Genomic DNA, 17,925 nt, shown 5'->3' with positions numbered 1-17,925 from the left:
GGGGACCAGCACCTTCTTTACCAGTTTTCTCAGCTTCTTGCTTCCTCTTTCCGAACTTTCACAGCGTGACCCAAACTTTTGCAGCTGCTTTCTTAACCTCCTTTCTCAGCCTCTATTGTGGAATTAATAGCCATCTCTCAATAGTGCTACAAAGGCATGCTTTTTGCAGTCTTTTGAAATGTTGCTTAAAAACTGAATTCTAGGGGATTTGAGAAGTTTAGAGTAATTTATAACACTGAGTTTAAGGAGAACATTTAATATTACATATTGCAGTGTTACATAATAAAAAGGTAACAAAACTGTAGGTTAAAGTCTTGTGTTTAGAAGGCTTGTGTATTTCTGATAGAAGAAATTCTGGAAGTAAATACCAAAATCGTAACAGTTGTCTTTCAGTGGTAATCACATAGATAATTTGTTGTTGTTGTTGTTGTTGTTATTTTATGGGGTTTTTATTTTGTATTAGTACTTATTAAAATGTTGACAGTTAATCTTTATAATCAGAAAGGGTTTTTTTGAAATTAATTATTTTGAAATTAATGTTTCCTTTTTCTGGTAGCCTATTGCAAAAGAAATTTTAAAAGCTGCTCACTAATTCTATAGTATTTATATACTAGGTTTTGAGATCAAAGAAGTTGAGAAGTAACTAAATTTTTTCCACTTTATGAACTAATAGGTTGACCATATGGTTTAGGGGAGGGTCAGTTCAGGGCATATTCCTTCTCTTATCCTTTCAAAGTATGTTTTCTATTAAATATTTCACTTTTGAAGTAAAACACCAGATACTGCTGATCAACTCAATATTACCCTTTTTTTCCTTATCAGATCCAAGGGGCAGAAACAGAATTCAACTCACTGGTAAAACTGAGCCATCCCAATGTAGTACGCTACTTCGCAATGAACCTCCGAGAGCAAGACGACTCCATCGTGGTGCACATTTTGGTGGAGCACTTCAATGGGGTCTCCCTTGCTGCACACCTGAGCCACACAGGCCCCATCCCTGTGCCTCTGCTTCGCAAGTACGCAGCTCAGCTCTTGTCGGGCCTCGATTATTTGCACAGCAATTCCGTGGTGCACAAGGTTCTGGGTACCTCGAGTGTCTTGGTGGACGCAGAGGGCACCATCAAGATTACAGACTACAGCATTTCTAAGCGCCTCGCAGACATTTGCAAGGAGGATGTGTTTGAGCAAACTCGGGTTCGTTTTAGTGACAGTGCTCTGCCTTATAAAACGGGGAAGAAAGGGGATGTTTGGCACCTTGGCCTTTTGCTGCTCTCTCTCAGCCAAGGACAAGAATGTGGAGAGTACCCTGTGACCATCCCTCGTGACTTACCTGCTGACTTTCAAGATTTTCTAAAGAAGTGAGTATCATTGAGATTCTCTCTAATTGCACTTCACTGCTGTGCTTTTATTATGCTTAAATGCTAAACATCTAAGTGATGTGTATAAGCTGAAAAGTGAGCAACAGAATTAGAGTTTATTCTTTGTTTTCTCAATTCTTTTCCAGCCACATATGTTCTGTTTTCTTATGTTTATGATTCCCTTAACTCCCTCAATTTCCTAAATTCACTTAGGCTTAATAATTGATTTTTAAACTGCTTTTTGGGGACTGCCTGCTCTAGGAAGTCTGGAAGGATGGCTACGGTGGATATACCCCAGGTAATACAAATGGAAGCACCTCTCTGTCTACCTTTGCTTCTGGTTCCTAAGGGATCAAAGGCAGGGCCTCCTATTTAGAAAACATCTTTAGGAGAGTAGTAATTCTGCCCCTTGTTCTTCTTTTTTTTTTTTTTTTAAGAATTTTAAAGAGAAGAAGGGAGAAGGGGAGAGAGAAATATCAGTGTCAGAGGGAAATCAGCTGCCTCCTGCACGCCCCCTACTGGGGATTGAGCCCACAATCTGAGCATGTGTCCTAACTAGAATCGAACTGGCAGCCTTTGTGTGCACAGGACAATGCCGAACCAACTGAGCCACATCTTATTCTTCTTAACCATTCTTCTTCATTAGCAATGTCTCATTCAGCCAAGCCCTAGAGTGCAAATTATTTCCTTGCTCTAGCCAGAAGATTTTCAGCATCTATGAATTACAGGTGCACATTTAATTGCAGAGCCAAGTTTTATCCGCTTTAAGAGAATCCTTACTGAGAGGTTTTCCTCTGGCCTAGTCTTTGTGCAGGTCCATTCACTCAGTGCTTTCTAGGTTAGCCCTGTCTCTGCTCTCAGTCCAAGCCAGACCTATGTTCTCTGTTTCTCTATTAAGTGAGAAATAAGGTCTCTTAAGTTTGGGTTTTTCTAGATACTCCCCTATTCCCCCTTCCAGCAAGTTGATCTGGACTGGGTTTCTTCTCTTTCTAACAATCTGTCTTATTTCTCACCTTATTTCTTTTTCCCAGGCATTCATTTTAATTCATTTCATTCAATCCCTACATTTCATTTCTTTTATTTTACCCTTAACATTTCTTCTTCTATTTCCATCTACCTCAGCTGCCATCAGTCTGACCTAATCCATGTTGTTATTTCCTGTCACTAATGGAATACCTATTACAAAGTAAAGTAGCTGCACTTATCTTTATTTTTTTAAATATATTTTTATTGATTTCAGAGAGGAAGGGAGAGCGAAAGAGAGAGAGAAGCATCAATGAAGAGAGAGAATCATTGTTCGGCTGCCTCCTGCACACCCCCTATTGGGGATCGAGCCCACAACCCAGGCATGTGCCCTGACCAGTAATCGAACTGTAATCTCCTGGTTCATAGGTTGACGCTCAACCACTGAGCCATACCAGCCGGGCAACTGCACTTATCTTTAAACAAGATAGTTCCTATGTGCCATAAAATAGAAGTAGACATGATATACATACAGTTGTGAAAATGGGCCAACTTTGATTCTTATGCTGTGTTCTCTCAAAGAATACTTTACGAGGTCAAAAAATAAGAGCAAATTGAAGAATAATATGTGCAGGATGATACCACTTTAAAAAATCAATATCCACAAAACATAACTATATGTTTTGTTTGGATGGTTGTCAAAGACTTTATTCATTATCAGTAATGTTTTCATAGTATCTGCAAGGAGAAGGTATTCATGTTTTGCTGACAGAATTAGAAATTAATCCTAAATTTAGGGGGAAATATAGTATCTTATCCAAATGCGTTTATTACCATTTTTCCCCCCTTTCAATGTATTAAATTAAGAGTGCTTTACTTTTTAGTGCTGTGATATAAAAAATAAAATATTACCATTTATGATAGTTGCTGTCACCACAGGGATCGGGCCTAAACTGGCAGTTGGACATCCCCCGAGGGGTCCCAGATTGGAGAGGGTGTAGGCTAGGCTGAGGGACACCCCCTTCCCAGTGCACGAATTTCGTGCACCGGGCCTTTAGTACTGTAATGTTATGTGAATGTGGTCTCTCTCAAGATATCTTATTGTACTGTATGTACTTCTTGTGATGATGTGAGATGGTACAATGCGTACATGATGAGATGGAGTGAGGTGGATAATGTAGGCATCGTGACATAGCATTAGGCTACGCTTGTGCTTGGGGGCTATTATAAAGTAAAATAAGTGTTACTTGAACATAAGCACAGTCAATCTGATAGCCAAGATAAATACTAAGTGACAACAGGCAGGTAATGTATATGCTGGCTGAAGGGATTATTCACAGAGCAGAACAGTGAAAGATTTCATCGTGCTGCTCAGAATGGTATGCAATTTAAAATTGAAGAATTGTTCATTTCTGGAATTTTCCATTTAATATTTTTCAGACCACAGTTGACTGTAGGTAACTGAAACCATGGCTAAGGGAGGACTACTGTACACTTTTTAAAAATCAAATTATTGGGGTGACATTGGTCAACATGAACATGTAGATTTCAGGTGTGGGTGTCTATGTTACAAGATCTGTATATTGCACCGTGTGCCCACCACCCAAAGTCAAATCTTCTCCTGTCACCTTACATTAGGACCCCCTTCCCTCCAATCCCTTCCCTCTGGCAACCACCACATGCTGTTTGTGTTCATGAGTTTCAGTTTTATAGCCTGCATATGAATGAAATCACATGGTTCTTAGCCTTTTCTGACTGACTTATTTCACTTAGCATAATGTTCTCAAGGTCCGTCCATGTTGTTGCAAATGGTGCTATTTCATCCTTTCTCGGGGCTGAGTAATATTCCATTGTGTGTATGTACCATATCTTCTTTATTCAGTCCTCTATCACAGGACAGTTTGGTTGTTTCCATTTCTTGTGCACCATGAATAATGCTGCAGTGAACATAGGGGTGCATATATCTTTGTGAATACATGATTTCCAGGTTTTCAGGTATATACCCAGGAGTGGGACTGCTGGGTCATATGGTAGCTCTATTCTTAATTTTTTGAGGAATCACCAGACTGCTTTCCATAATGGTTCTACCAGTCTACATTCCTATCAGCAGTGAATGAGGGTTCCTTTTTTCCCACAACCTCTCCAATATTTATTATTGCTTGTCTTGCTGATAATGGCCATCTCATTGTAGTTTTGATTTGCATTTCCCTAATTTCCAGTGAGGTTGAACATCTTTTCATATATCTATTGGCTGTTCCTGTGTCTTCTTGGGAGAGGTGTATTTTCAGGTCCTCTGCCCACCTTTTGATTGGATTGTTTGTTGTTGAGTTTTATGAGTTCTTTATATGTTTTGGAAATTAAACCTTTGTCAGAGCTACTGTTTGCAAATATCATTTCCCATCTGGTTGGCTGCTATATACTTTTTTTAATTCCCCATTTGTACCCAGCCTGGTGCTTAGCATGTAAACCCTGCAGGAATGTTTATTAATTTAAATTCCTCTGAGTTCATAAGTAACATGAATTCTCTAATGTGTATCTTTAAAAGATAAACCCATAGATAAATGCCTTAGATTAACTAGGTTAGCATTTATTTTGTGTTGCTGAGATTCTTTCTCCCCTCCCACTGAGATGTGTTTGCCTGGATGACAAGGAAAGATGGAGTCCTCAGCAGCTGTTGAAACACAGCTTTATAAATCCTCAGCCAAAAACGTCTTTACTGGAACAGAATCCTGAAGGTGAGTCTTTTACCATTCTTTTTTTATACCCTGCTTGATATAAATTACTTTGAACGTATATATAAACCTAAAACTGGAAGGGACTACTACATGGATGATTTATTTTATCTGTTTTATGCTGAGCTATATACATAAATCCATTCATTTAATGTGTCCTGTGTGCCTGGAATTGTTTTTGCCATCCTGGCTTTTCCAGTCTCTACTGATGGAATGACCATTGGTGTAGCCTCTTTCAGTGATTATTATCTCTTCTTGTCATGTCGCCCTTATTACCATGTAACTGGATTTCCCTGCTGCTACTTAAGTAGCATATTAAGGGATCTCAATAGAGATTGGGATGGATTAGGAGACCTGGGTTTGGGTTCTGGCTCTGTCGTCCAGTCATTTCTTTACTCTCTGTCTAAGTTATCTATACCTGTAAACTTGGCCTAATTATATATTTCTACCTACTTTAAAGAGGACAAGGTGAGGAAAGTATTAAACAGTCTTCCAAGTAAGAGGTACTTTTTCAAACTACTGGTTGGGGCCCCTTCTGCCAACGGTTGAATCGTTGTTGTATATTGCGGCTCTTCCTGTATTCCTAATGCCTCATTTGCCTCTTGCCTTTTGTTTTATCTCAGATTTTGGAGGACAAGATTACATTGAGACTGTTATTCCTAGCAACCAGCTACCCGGTGCTGCATTCTTCAGTGAGACACAGAGACAGTTTTCCCGCTATTTCAATGAGTTTGAAGAATTACAGCTTCTCGGCAAAGGAGCTTTTGGAGCTGTCATCAAGGTGCGATTCAGGGTGGTCCCAGTCCCTTTTAGAGCTCCTGCTCTGTTCCATTTCTGCACTTATGGACTTGACTTCTATTCTGAGAGCGAGGAGGGAGGTGAATTCTACCATTTGAAACTATGATTATCTTCACCTTCATGGAGTTAAAGGCTTTATTTAAAGTTACACTGGACACATTAAGAACGCATCATTCTTCTTCCCTGGGTTGATGCAGTGTTATTAATGTGAAAACCACATGATTGTAACTGCCCAAGTGGAGTCAAGACCTTTACATGAAGAACATTGTTGTGTGCTTTGGTTTAGAAAGAAAATTATTCTCTTTTTCTCCCATTTGCTTTCAGGGTTGCTATAGATAAAAGGGCTGTGAGGTTAGAACTAAGATGGAATTCCAACTGGGAAATGGCCCCAGATGGTCTTGATGGCTTTTATTTTCCAGCTCTTACTGAGATGGGAAATTAGTGATACGTTATTAAGGTATGCTATAGTTAGGTCTTCCCTTCTTCAGTCCAGTCTATGTGGGTGACTTTTTTTATTATCTGTCCCTTGGGAGAGATTTCAGCTGTTTTTATGTAATGTAAGTATTTTTTTTTTTAATTTAGGAGACCCAGATTAATATAGTATTATTAAATCCATATAAAATATATATCATCTTACACATAGAAAGTAGGGCATATGTCTATTTAGGATTCTACACTGTTATTAGGAAACATTACTAGTATTACAGTGGAAGGCCTTTTACACCAAAAAAAAAAAAGAATAATAATTGAATTTGTTTTTTGTGGTTATCAGGGACAGAAAGACCATCTTAAGCCAATTTTCCAAAAGGATGTTATAGTATGGGAAATTTTCAACTTTCTTCTTGAAATTAGAGACATTACATTTAGGTGATCAAATAGATATACTGTGGACAGATATGCTGACAAGGTCATCATACTTAGCTTTAAGAAGAGTGAATGATTAAAGTATATATTATCCCTCTAGCACAAGCTGTAGTTTTTGAAGAAGTCCTTTAACTTCTTTACATTTTAGATTTTTGAATGCTAAACACCAGCCCAGCCATAGTGGCTTAGTGGTTGAGCATCGACCTATGAACCAGGAGGTCATGGTTTGATTCCTGGTTGGGGCACATGCCTGGGTTGCGGGCTTGATCCCCAGTGTGGGGTGTGCAGGAGGCAACCATTCAATGATTCTCTCTCTCTCTCTTCCTCTCTGAAATCAATAAAATATATTTTAAAAAACAAACATTCCTAATGGGCTTGGCTTGGTGGATAATGTTGACCCACAGACTGAAGGGTCTCAGGTTCAATTCTGGTCAAAGGCATGTACCTTGGTTGCACCATCCCTAGTAGGGGGCATGCAGGAGGCAGCTGATCGATGTTTCTCTCTCATCAATGTTTCTAACTCTTTATCCCTCTCCCTGCCTCTCTGTAAAAATCAGTAAAAATATTTTTTAAAAAAACAACCAACAAAAATACAAAACTTCATCCTATATAATAAAAGGCTAATATGCAAATTGACCGAACAGTGGAATGACCAGTTGCTATGACATGCACTGACCACCAAGGGGCAGATGCTCAATGCAGGAGCTGCCCCCTGGTTGTCAGTGCACTTCCGCAGGGGGAGCGCCACTCAGCCAGAAGCAGGGCTCACGGCTGGTGAGTGCAACGGCGGTGGCGGGAACCTCTCCCACTTCTGTGGCAATGCTAAGGATGTCCAACGGCTTAAGCCATCAGTCAAACATCTCCTGAGGGCTCCCGGACTGAGAGAGGGTGCAGGCCTGGCTGAGCCTCCCCGCCCACCCCCCGCCAAGTGCACGAATTCCATGCATCAGGCCTCTAGTTTCCTTGTAAGTACTTAAAAATTATTAGTAAGCTTATATAACTAAAACATCATAGTAATTTAAACACCTAAGTCTTTCCTGTAGTTTCTCCCTATGAGAACCGAATAGCCCTTACACCCCCCTCTGTCTCCCGGTTAGGGCAGGGCAGTCTGCTCAGTGGTCTGGCATTTCATTGGCAGTTGGACCCATTACTGTTCATGTACCTTTCCACTGAATAAGTGAATTCCTAGGAGTTTCCAGTATAGCAAGCACCACACCCCAATGACTCACAATATATATGATATGTACTTAGATAGGAGGTTGAAAGACAATGCTAAGACTTCCCACTGTCCTCAGACCCATATCTGTTTTACTTGAAAGCATCTGTTTACACACACACACACACACACACACGATAATCTGAAACCTATGAACCAAACACGAGAATGATGTGCTGTGTTTTTTGTTGTTGTTGTTTTTGTAATCAACTAGTTTCTCCCTCAGCATAAGGATACCTGGAGACTTGGCTTTGAAACTTTTACTTATATTTTGTTGTGTTGCTAATGATATTGTTCTAGTTTCAGTACCTGCCAGTGGTAAATCTGCAGTCTTCCTAGCACAATCAATGGGCATTACTTGTGTTAACACCAACTGCTGTTACCTACTGAGCAGCTTTCTCTGTGCAGCCTTGATACAGGTGCTTTATCCACCTCATTTCATTTAATCTTTTTTTTTTTCAATCATCACCCAAGGATATATTTCCATTGATTTCAGAGAGAGAAGAAGGGAGAGAAAGAAAGAGAAAAACATCGATGTGAGAGAGAAATGTCAATAAGGTGCCTCCTGAATGCTCCCTGACTGGGGATTGAATCAGAAACCTAGGTATGTGCCCTGACCAGGAATTGAACCTGCAACCTTTTGGTGTATGGGACAGTGCTCTAACTGATTAAGCCACCTGGCCAGGGCTCATTTAATCTTTTCTTTCTTTCTTTTTTTAATTGATTTCTTAGAAAGAGAGGAAGGGAGAGGGATAAAGAGATAGAAACATCGATGAGAGAGGAACATCACCAATTGGCTCTTTCCCGCACACCCCTACTGGAGATGGGCCTGTGCTCTGACTGGGCGTGGAACCGGTGACCTCTTAGTTGCTAAGTGGACGCTCAACTGCTGAGCCACACAGGCCGGGCTCATTTAATCTTTATAGTCACCCTTTGAGGTAAAGAAAGTGATATAGATGCCATTTTATAGATGAGAAAATTAAGTCTCAAGGAAGTTAGTTATTCTAAATTCACACAGCTTTATAAGTTGAGAATTAGAATTTTCATTTAGGTCTGTTGAAATTTTTGGAGTTTAGTTTGTGTTTAGTGACTTTAACAGTAAAAAAAAAAAAATCAGAGAAACTAAAGTCATCTTCTGAAGCCTTACATTGGCTTTAGAAAATAATTATTTTTAAAACATGGTTAAGAAAGCAACAAGGTTCTACTTAGAAATTTAGATAGCAGATGTGCTATTAGAAAAGTTATCTATACAGTTAATGGTTAAAATGGACATTGTTTTCCCCAAGGGCTCTTAGCAATTTAAATACATCTGGTTTAGGGTGAGATGTTTTCTAAGTTTTGGGCTGTCAAGACTTTTTCCAGCTTAGGAGTCCCAGACTGTAGCTGTTTGTTTTCACTCAGAACTCCAGGTTCTCCTTGGGAGGGCTTGGGTGACTACAGATGCCAGTCTGCTTACGGTTCTGAGCGGCTGGTGGTCCCTGGTCCCCTTCGGTCCCCGCTGCAGGTGCAGAACAAGCTGGACGGCTGCTGCTACGCGGTGAAGCGCATCCCCATCAACCCGGCCAGCAGGCACTTCCGCAGGATCAAGGGCGAGGTGACGCTGCTGTCGCGCCTGCACCATGAGAACATCGTGCGCTACTACAACGCCTGGATCGAGAAGCACGAGCGGCTGGTGGGCCCGGGCACTTCGCCCGAGGACACAGACCCCGAGGCCCGGGACGGCCGAGCGGTGTCCCGGCCAGGGCTGGGCGGCAGTGGCGCGGACGGCCCGGACAGTGTGGAGGCGGCCGCGCCGCCGCCCATCCTCACCAGCGCCGTGGAGTGGAGCACTTCGGCGGAGCGCTCAGCCGCAGGCCAGGGCTCCAGCAGCGACGAGGACGACGACGAGGACGAGCGCGACGGTGTCTTCTCACAGTCCTTCTTGTAAGAGCGCCCAGTGCTGGCGGAGCACTGCCAAGGGGCCGGGCTGCCCGGGGCATATCCAGTTTTATACCCCCATGCCCGTCGCAGGGAGGGGGGATTCCAGTAGAAATCCAGCCCAGTTTACCATGCTAAAAAAACCAAAATATGAAACCTACTTTTACAGAGTAACCAAATGCAATCCAAAGGGTCCCCCCCCCCCCTCCGCCCCCCATTATCTTCCAAAGATCTCCAAAACCCAAGCCTGGGAGAAAGGGAAAATAGAAGTTTCTTCCAATACCTCATCGTAATATATTTAATACACTTCTTTAAAAGGTCATTCTTTTAGATAAGGGCTTCCAACTCTGTGGAACATTGAAGAACTAATTTGGAGTCTTGATACAATGCCAACCTCGGCTCCAGAAAAGGTTACCAAACCAATAATTAAGATCCTAAACTCTACTCATCTCGGAAGCCAGTCATTTCATTTCATGACTTTACTTCATTGTATCAAGTTGGATACAGTTTATCATAACTCTCAGCTATTAAATTTCTTTCAGGAAAATTACTCAGGCCAATTTTTATTTAAATTGAGTTCTGTGTTTCATCATATATTAGGGGAGTACAAATCAGCATGCTATTGTGGACAGATTTATGCCTACAGGGTCATGGTATGGTATCTCTAGCTGCTGTGCTTGCTAATCATTAAGTTTTGATTTTCAAAATTATAATAGGGATTTTGGTTTCTTTAGTAGTTTTCTATTTTTCTTTTTAAGACCTGCTTCAGATTCTGAAAGTGATATCATCTTTGACAATGAAGATGAGAACAGTAAAAGCCAGAATCAGGTAGATGTATAAATAGAAATTATACCATTTTATTCATCATGGGGTGAGTATGTAAGAAAACTAATGTTTAATGTTACAAATCTCAGGTGAAATAACCTTAATCTGATATGCAAATATAGAAACCTTCAAGTTAAAATACTATTTAAAATATATGCTACTCACATGTTTATTTATAGGACTTAATTTATCCACCTAATAAAACATGCCTGCTTTTAGAAAAGAGAAGTAAATTGATACCCTGTATTTTTTAAAAATAAAACCTTTTCCTTGAGGATTTGGGGAAACTTTATATAATTGGGGATGAGGATTGAATGTAAATTAATTGAATAACTAAACAGCCTAATTGTGGAGTTAAAGTAGGTCTCTTTCCCACATCAATTAATCTTGATTCTTTATTTTCATTATCCATCCCTAGAACAGTGTTTTAACACTGAGCCATAACCTGTAACAGGTTACGAAATCAGTGTCGAGAATCACAACCAGCTTTATTTTATTCTTAATGCTCTAGAGAGGAGTATAGAATACCAAAATGTGTCACAATAATAAAGGTAAACTCTGTGGAATTTGTCTCTCATGAGTATGTGCACTTGGTGTGATATAAAATATATTTCTTTCTTTATAGGGATCATGGTCATAAAAATTTGAGAAACACTATGCTAGGCCTTGAACCCCACTCAATTATGTTTTTTTCCTCTGCCCAGGCCAGCAAAGCCCCTTGATGCTGGTACATGGAATCTAGGATGAAACTTTTTAACTACTAGGGCCATCAGGTGTTGATATAGAGAAGCATTCTGCACCTGGGGGTTCAATACAATGATTTTATTACCAGAAATGAAAATATTATCATTAGTAATTACAAGAGGCATTTATAGTAGGTAAAGCAAAATCTATGTATAGATTCTGTTAGATAAGCAGGTAAATTGCTTTGAAGGAGGTTTAAATGCATTAACCAGTATTTTTTATAAGTACTTTCCTTTCTATTAAAATCACCCTTAAAATCATTCTCTTGATTTAAATTTATGAATTGTAAATTAATCAGAAATAATAGTGTAAATACTCTAAACTGCTAAAGCAAACATTCTTTGGTTTTAGCATTAGTTAACGCATTTAATTATCATGATGTCACCAGATTTACACACCTGGCTTTGCTCCATTAGGGGCACCATCCCACAGGCGTTCTAATTAATGGGGAGAAGCCTCCAGGAGATTAACAATCTTCTACAGATAATCCCCGGAGTATATAAATGATTCGAGAGGAGGATGTGATTGTTTCCAGATCAGAATTATTTTTTCTTTGATAAAGGAAAAATGTTGAAAAGTGCTTCCACAAAGAAAGTGTAAGTCAGAAATTGTCAAGGCCTCAGTCCCAAATGGCAGATTTTTTTTTAATTAACTGAGGCCATTTTGAACTGGCATATCCTATATAATCCTATATAATAAAAGGCTAATATGCAAATTGTCCCCTCGACCCAGGAGTTCGACCAGGGGGTGGGGCACCCCCACCCCAATCAGGGGTGGTGCCATCCAGCCAACTACCCTGTGGCCCCACCCACCGGCTGGTTCCATCCCCAATCGGCCCTCCCACCCCAATCTGGGGCAGGGCCAGCTGGCCAACCTCCCGCATCCACTCCCCGCCTGCCGTCCTGGCCCAATTGTCCCCGATCAGGGTGGGCCGGCCGGACCCCATCTGTGCATGCATTTTTGCACCGGGCCTCTAGTTTGGTTAATAAATACAAGCAATTTGGAGCAGAGTAAAGACACTCATGACAAAAGAAAAAGGTAAAATGCTGCCAAATGCTTTTTTCTATACCTGGTGGGGGAGTATTTAATTACATCTATTAGAAGAGAAAATAATTTTTTAAAAACAGGGACATGTGTTAGAAAATTAGCTGAAGGAGACAAACAGATTAGCCATGTGGAAAGTAGTGGAGAGGATCAGTGGCTGTAAGTGGTACGGGAGGACCTGCTCTGCAGCAGGGTAGCCCAAAGGGCAGTGTGTTTTGGGTCATATGACCCATTTAATTTGTTTTAGCTAAAGACGAATTTCTAATCTTCTGTTTCCAAAGGAAGGCATCTTAAAGTCTTAGTCTGTACACATTCTGCTTTTCTTATCCAGAGAAAGATATAATGGTAAGAAAGAACTGACTTGACATGGAGTCTTTCTGTAGATGGCACACCTTTAATACCTACCTGTTTTTTTATTCTCCCTATCAATTATTCTGTACAGTGACAGACCTGGAAACTATACAGCGGATTCAGATAATAGCAAAATTGTCTTTAGAATTCTGTAAGCAACTAAAGGACAGTGATTGTGTTCTGCCCGATGATCTTCCCTCTAACTAAGGCAATGGGATGGCCAAGTATTTGGTGGGGGCAGGTACAAATGAGTTGACGATGATGATGACCTTGTTTAATTTTAGCCCCCACTTTGAGTTCTCCTGTGCTCCTCTTGGTTTAGGATGAAGACTGCAATGGGAAGAACAGTTGCCGTGAGAGCGAGTTATCAGTGACCACAGAAGCTGTGCACTACCTCTATATCCAGGTGAGGCTCTGGCGTGCAGCATGGTGACCAGCAGTTGCTGGTGGGTATATTTCAGGAGACTAGAGCAAGACAGTGGGCAGAGCAGGACCCACTGGCACTACCAAAGGTTAATTGGCCAGCGAGGATTGCAGCATGGAGGCCCTTTTGCTCAGCCTCGCACTCATGCTCTCCTGAACCATAGCAGGAGGTGGCATAGGGTGCTGCTTATGGGCTCCGGACTCAGGCTGTGTAAGTTCACAACTTGGATCTACCAGCCACAGCTGTGTGAGCACAGGCAAGGTTCTTCAGCAGTCTGTGCCTCAAGTTCCTTATCTGTGAATTAAATAACAGCAATCTCCATGACTCGTGAAGCATAAATGAAATAATGTATGTGAAGTAATTAGAACCATATCAGAGTTTCATAAATGCTAGACTGCATGTAAGAAACTCTGCTTTTTCTAACAAATTGAATCTGGCCAGTTAAGGTCTGATGCACAAACATCCTTGCATGTACATAAGAGACGCCAGCTTGGCTTTAGGCAAACTGGCTTGTCCTGGAACCTCTGGGGGACAAGAGCCACAGGCTAACCCGTTGCAATGAGGCATGACTAAGGGGAAGCCTGTGGCTTTGGCCTGTCCCCATGCCTGAGGGGCGGTGTTCTGGACAGTGGTGAGTTCTGCCAGCAGAGAGACAGCCACAAACCGAAAAGGAAAACTTGCCTCTACTCCAAGTGAACAGGATCATGGGCCATTATTAGCATATTCAGTCATATTTGCAAGTAGGCAGGTCTTCAGACATGAAGATAAGTTGGACAGTTTTCAGACAAGTGTCGTGTTTCAAAAGAGGCTAATTAGGTAGTTGCTTCCCTGGCATTGGAACTAGTTTGGTATTTCCTAACTGAAACATCTTTTTATCTTATTTATTTATTTTTAAAGTTTTTTTTAAGTTTTATTTATTGATTTGGGAGAGAGAAAGAAGGGGGAGAGAGAAAAAAACATTGACTTGTTGTTCCACTTATTTATGTATTCATTGGTTGCTTCTTTTATGTACCCTGACCAGGAATCGAACCTGAAACCTTGGTGTATCAGGACGATGCTCTAACCAACTGAGCTACCCAGCCAATAACATCTTTGAGATACTACTCACACGCACTATAAAGCATTTGTCTCCCAAACAGCTACCTATTGAGTATCTACTACATGCCATTACTCTCTGACAGAAGTATGTAGAAGAGATGCATCTGAGGTGTGGTAGGATTGTGGGTGGGAATCAGAGGCCTGGAGAGTGAGTCAGAATTTGTAGATGGTTATTTGGATCATGAGAGGATATTCCTCTCTTTTAAAATGAGACGTTCCTTTCTTTAAAAACAGTAAAATCCTCCTTTATGAGAAATCTCACCTCTGGCACTGGTTTGAAACATATAGTCTAGATTCATAAATCAAATGCTACATGTTGATATATCATTGTTTTCTGATACTTCAATGCATTTAAGGAGTGAAATAGAGCCCTTTCTGGATTGTTTTTATATTTATAATGTTTTATTTTAGGCTTGAAGGTCACTGTCATTAATGTAATGTACAAATGAGAAAGGCTAATGACATCATTAGGTTAATTAGCCCTTGAAAATTTGGGTTTAGAAATAATCTTGTAAAACAATAAATAAAAGTATACTTCTCAGATTTTTATATTATTTGTGACAGGGATTTTAAACAAGTAAGATAATTTTTAAATGAACAGTAATATGAAAAATTGGTTATGTTAGGATGCTAAGATTATGCATATTTTATCCCCAATTTTTTAATACTCTTTTTTTTTCAATTAAAAAAAAAATCAAGCCTTTCCCATAACTATTTGAAACCTGTGGTACATGTTTTAAAATGAAGGATTACATTTATTGCAATTGTCCTCAATTGAAACCCTGTACAGTCAACTCCCTCCTGGTTTGTCCTTGTCCGTAGATGGAGTACTGTGAAAAGAGCACTTTACGTGACACCATCGACCAGGGACTGTATCAAGACACCAACAGACTCTGGAGGCTTTTTCGAGAGATTCTGGATGGACTGGCTTATATCCATGAGAAAGTAAACTACAGCATTTCATATCTGAAAACTTATCTTTATATGAAATTTAAGATCGAATAAGAAAATCAAATAATATAAGATTGGAGAAAAACAGAAATAGAGAGAAAATTATGGGTATATTGAAAATAATCTATTTTTATAGGTACTAGAACTATGTGTCAAAAGATAAGAATATAGTACAAAGTATCAAACTTAAAAGAAAATATTGAAGGTTAGACCAAGGATTAGCAAACTGTGGCCCACATGTCAAATCCAACCACATTATTTATGGCCTGGCCTGTAAGAATGGCTTTTACATTTTTAAGTGATTATTTAAAAACAAAACATGACACATGAAAATTCTATGAAATTCAAATTTCAATGTCCATAGAGTGTTATTGGAACAGGGCCATGCTCATTGCTTACATGATGCCTATGGCTGCTCATATGCTACAACTGTAGAATTGAATAGTTATGACAGATTCTGTGGCCCATAAAATCTAAAATACTTTCTGGCCCTTCACAGAAAAACTTTGCCAACCTCTGGGTTAGGAAATACATGAACATGCCTAGAATATGAGGATGACTCCTAGAGTGGTTTAGAATACAGTGAGAATGTGATTGATGCAGGCCAAGTTATCTGATTCTGACTTGGTGCCACCCTTCTTAGGAACATGGAGGAACCAGAAAGTCATCTAGCAAGGACAGAGATAGGACTTGTTGAGTAACATGGTTTGCCACATGTACAAAATCCTATATAATAAAACCCTAATATGCAAATTGACCAAACAGTGGAATGACTGGTTGCTGTGACGCGCCCTAACCACCAGGGGGCAGGTGCTCAGTGCAGGAGCTGCTCCCTGGTGGTCATTGCGCTCCCATAGGGGGAGTGCCACTCAGCCAGAAGCCCTGAGCTGGCTCACGGCTGGCGAGCGCAGAGGCGGTGGTGGCATGGCTAAGGACCTCTCGGGGGATGTCCACCTGCCAGCTTAGGCCCGCTCCTTCAGAGGGCACAGGCTGGGCTGAGGGGACCCCCCCCCCCAAGTGCACAAATGTCGTGCACTGGGCCTCTAGTGTCATTATAAAGCTAGAAATTGCCATTACAATGTAAATACTAATGGGGCTAGCTTCAAGATGAAACACTTTTACTTTTTAAAAAATGGAATTGTCTAATGCATTATCCAGTATAAATATGTTTTCTCCTTTGCCTCAGTTTCTTTAACCTTGAAATATTTATACTGTACCATTTTTCTATTAAAAAGCCAGAACTGTAATTTACACATGTCTAGTTTATAAATGATTTGGTGGAAACAGAATTTGCAAGGCTGGAAATAAAAATGAGCTCTAGTGAGGGTCACTAGAACTCTATTACTGTGATATCATCCTGGTGCCCTACAACCATGCCTCTATGCTCTCTTCTCTCGATCTAATTTGCTCCGTATCTGCTAATCATTTGTTGGGTAGCTAACATGGTGCCACACGTAGAAATACAGGCAGACAAACCCCATGCTTGAGAAGGACTTGTTTTTTTTGAGGGAGCTAAAATGTACCTTCATGTAAGGTAAAATGGATCACACAACGTGTTTTTATTACATTTAGTTATCTCCTATATTATAATACCTGGAACAATACGCATTATGAGAATGCCGTTAGGAAGGGGAGAAAGCATGGTCATGTAACAAGTATTCATTGAGCACCTTCTGTGTGTGCTAGGGATTCGAAGTTGAAGTGTTAGAATTACCGTGGAAGACCTCATGAAAATGAGTTGGCGCTTGTAAATGTTGGTACAATTCAAATGAGTGGAGAAAAGCAAGAGTTTCCTAGGCAGGGGAACTAGGAAACAGATTAAACTTGGTTTCTTTGCTCTCTTCCATTAGGGAATGATTCACCGGGATTTGAAGCCTGTCAACATTTTTTTGGATTCTGACGACCACGTAAAAATAGGTGATTTTGGTTTGGCTACAGACCATCTACCCTTTGCTGTGAGTATTTTTTAAATTAGACTGTGCCTGAAAAGGGCCCTGCATGCTTTGATAATAATGAAAGTGTCAGAAGACAGGATAGTAATGAGATCAGTGAACTCTGCTGTGTAAGCCCTAGGAAGCAATACGAGTCTGAAGGGGTGAACTGCAAGTGACCTTTTATGCTTTGAAATTGTGAGTGCATTTTAGTGACTTCATTCCACTTGAGGGACATAATTTAGGACATAAGTATGTCGATACTTAGGCATATAATACTTTATGAAATAATTTGTATTTTGGTCTACCTCACCAGGCACTGGGCTAGGTACTTTTCACTTGAGGTGCTTTTAGTTATTTTAAGGAAATAAGGCTCAAAAAGCATAAAACGTCACTCCTAGACAACATATAATCCACAGGTGTTTGTTCTTCACAGCATTATAGAGTAGTTTAATATACAAAGCTAAAATAATGTGAAGTGAGCGAAATCCTATATAATAAAAGGCCAGCAATCATAACGGCATAACGACCAGAACCATCAATTGACCAGTCGCTATGAGGTGCATTGACCACCTCTCGATCCCTTCCCCCAGCCCGCAGGCTCTGTTCGCTGGATAGCAAATGGGGAACCATGGGGAACCAGGGTGGGTGTCGGCAGCGAGGTGGACTAGGGATTGGCGAGCGAGCTGAACAGCCAACCTCTTGGTCC

General features: G+C 40.5%; 1 protein-coding gene across 4 annotated transcripts in view; it reads left to right on the top strand.

Annotated features, from left to right (window-relative positions):
- EIF2AK4 (eukaryotic translation initiation factor 2 alpha kinase 4) overlaps positions 1–17,925 on the top strand; it is a 109,765-nt gene that overhangs the window by 39,343 nt on the left and 52,497 nt on the right. For all 4 annotated transcript variants that reach the window (XR_011472803.1, XM_070425253.1, XM_070425252.1 and 1 more), the window contains 8 exons: positions 823–1,358; positions 4,950–5,056; positions 5,677–5,834; positions 9,436–9,854; positions 10,607–10,676; positions 13,135–13,218; positions 15,157–15,279; positions 17,136–17,240. Coding sequence is in view for 3 of the 4 variants with exons in the window: in XM_070425253.1 (XP_070281354.1) it covers positions 823–1,358; positions 4,950–5,056; positions 5,677–5,834; positions 9,436–9,854; positions 10,607–10,676; positions 13,135–13,218; positions 15,157–15,279; positions 17,136–17,240 (1,602 nt within the window). In the remaining variant the exon portion in view is untranslated. The remainder of the gene's footprint in view (positions 1–822; positions 1,359–4,949; positions 5,057–5,676; positions 5,835–9,435; positions 9,855–10,606; positions 10,677–13,134; positions 13,219–15,156; positions 15,280–17,135; positions 17,241–17,925) is intronic.

Source organism: Myotis yumanensis, unplaced genomic scaffold (genome assembly GCF_028538775.1).
Source record: "Myotis yumanensis isolate MYYU_CA2020_CCGP unplaced genomic scaffold, mMyoYum1.0.hap1 SCAF_1, whole genome shotgun sequence".
Taxonomy (NCBI): Eukaryota; Metazoa; Chordata; class Mammalia; order Chiroptera; family Vespertilionidae; genus Myotis; species Myotis yumanensis.
Note: the sequence above shows the minus strand (reverse complement) of the source record. Positions and strands in the feature narration are given on the sequence as shown.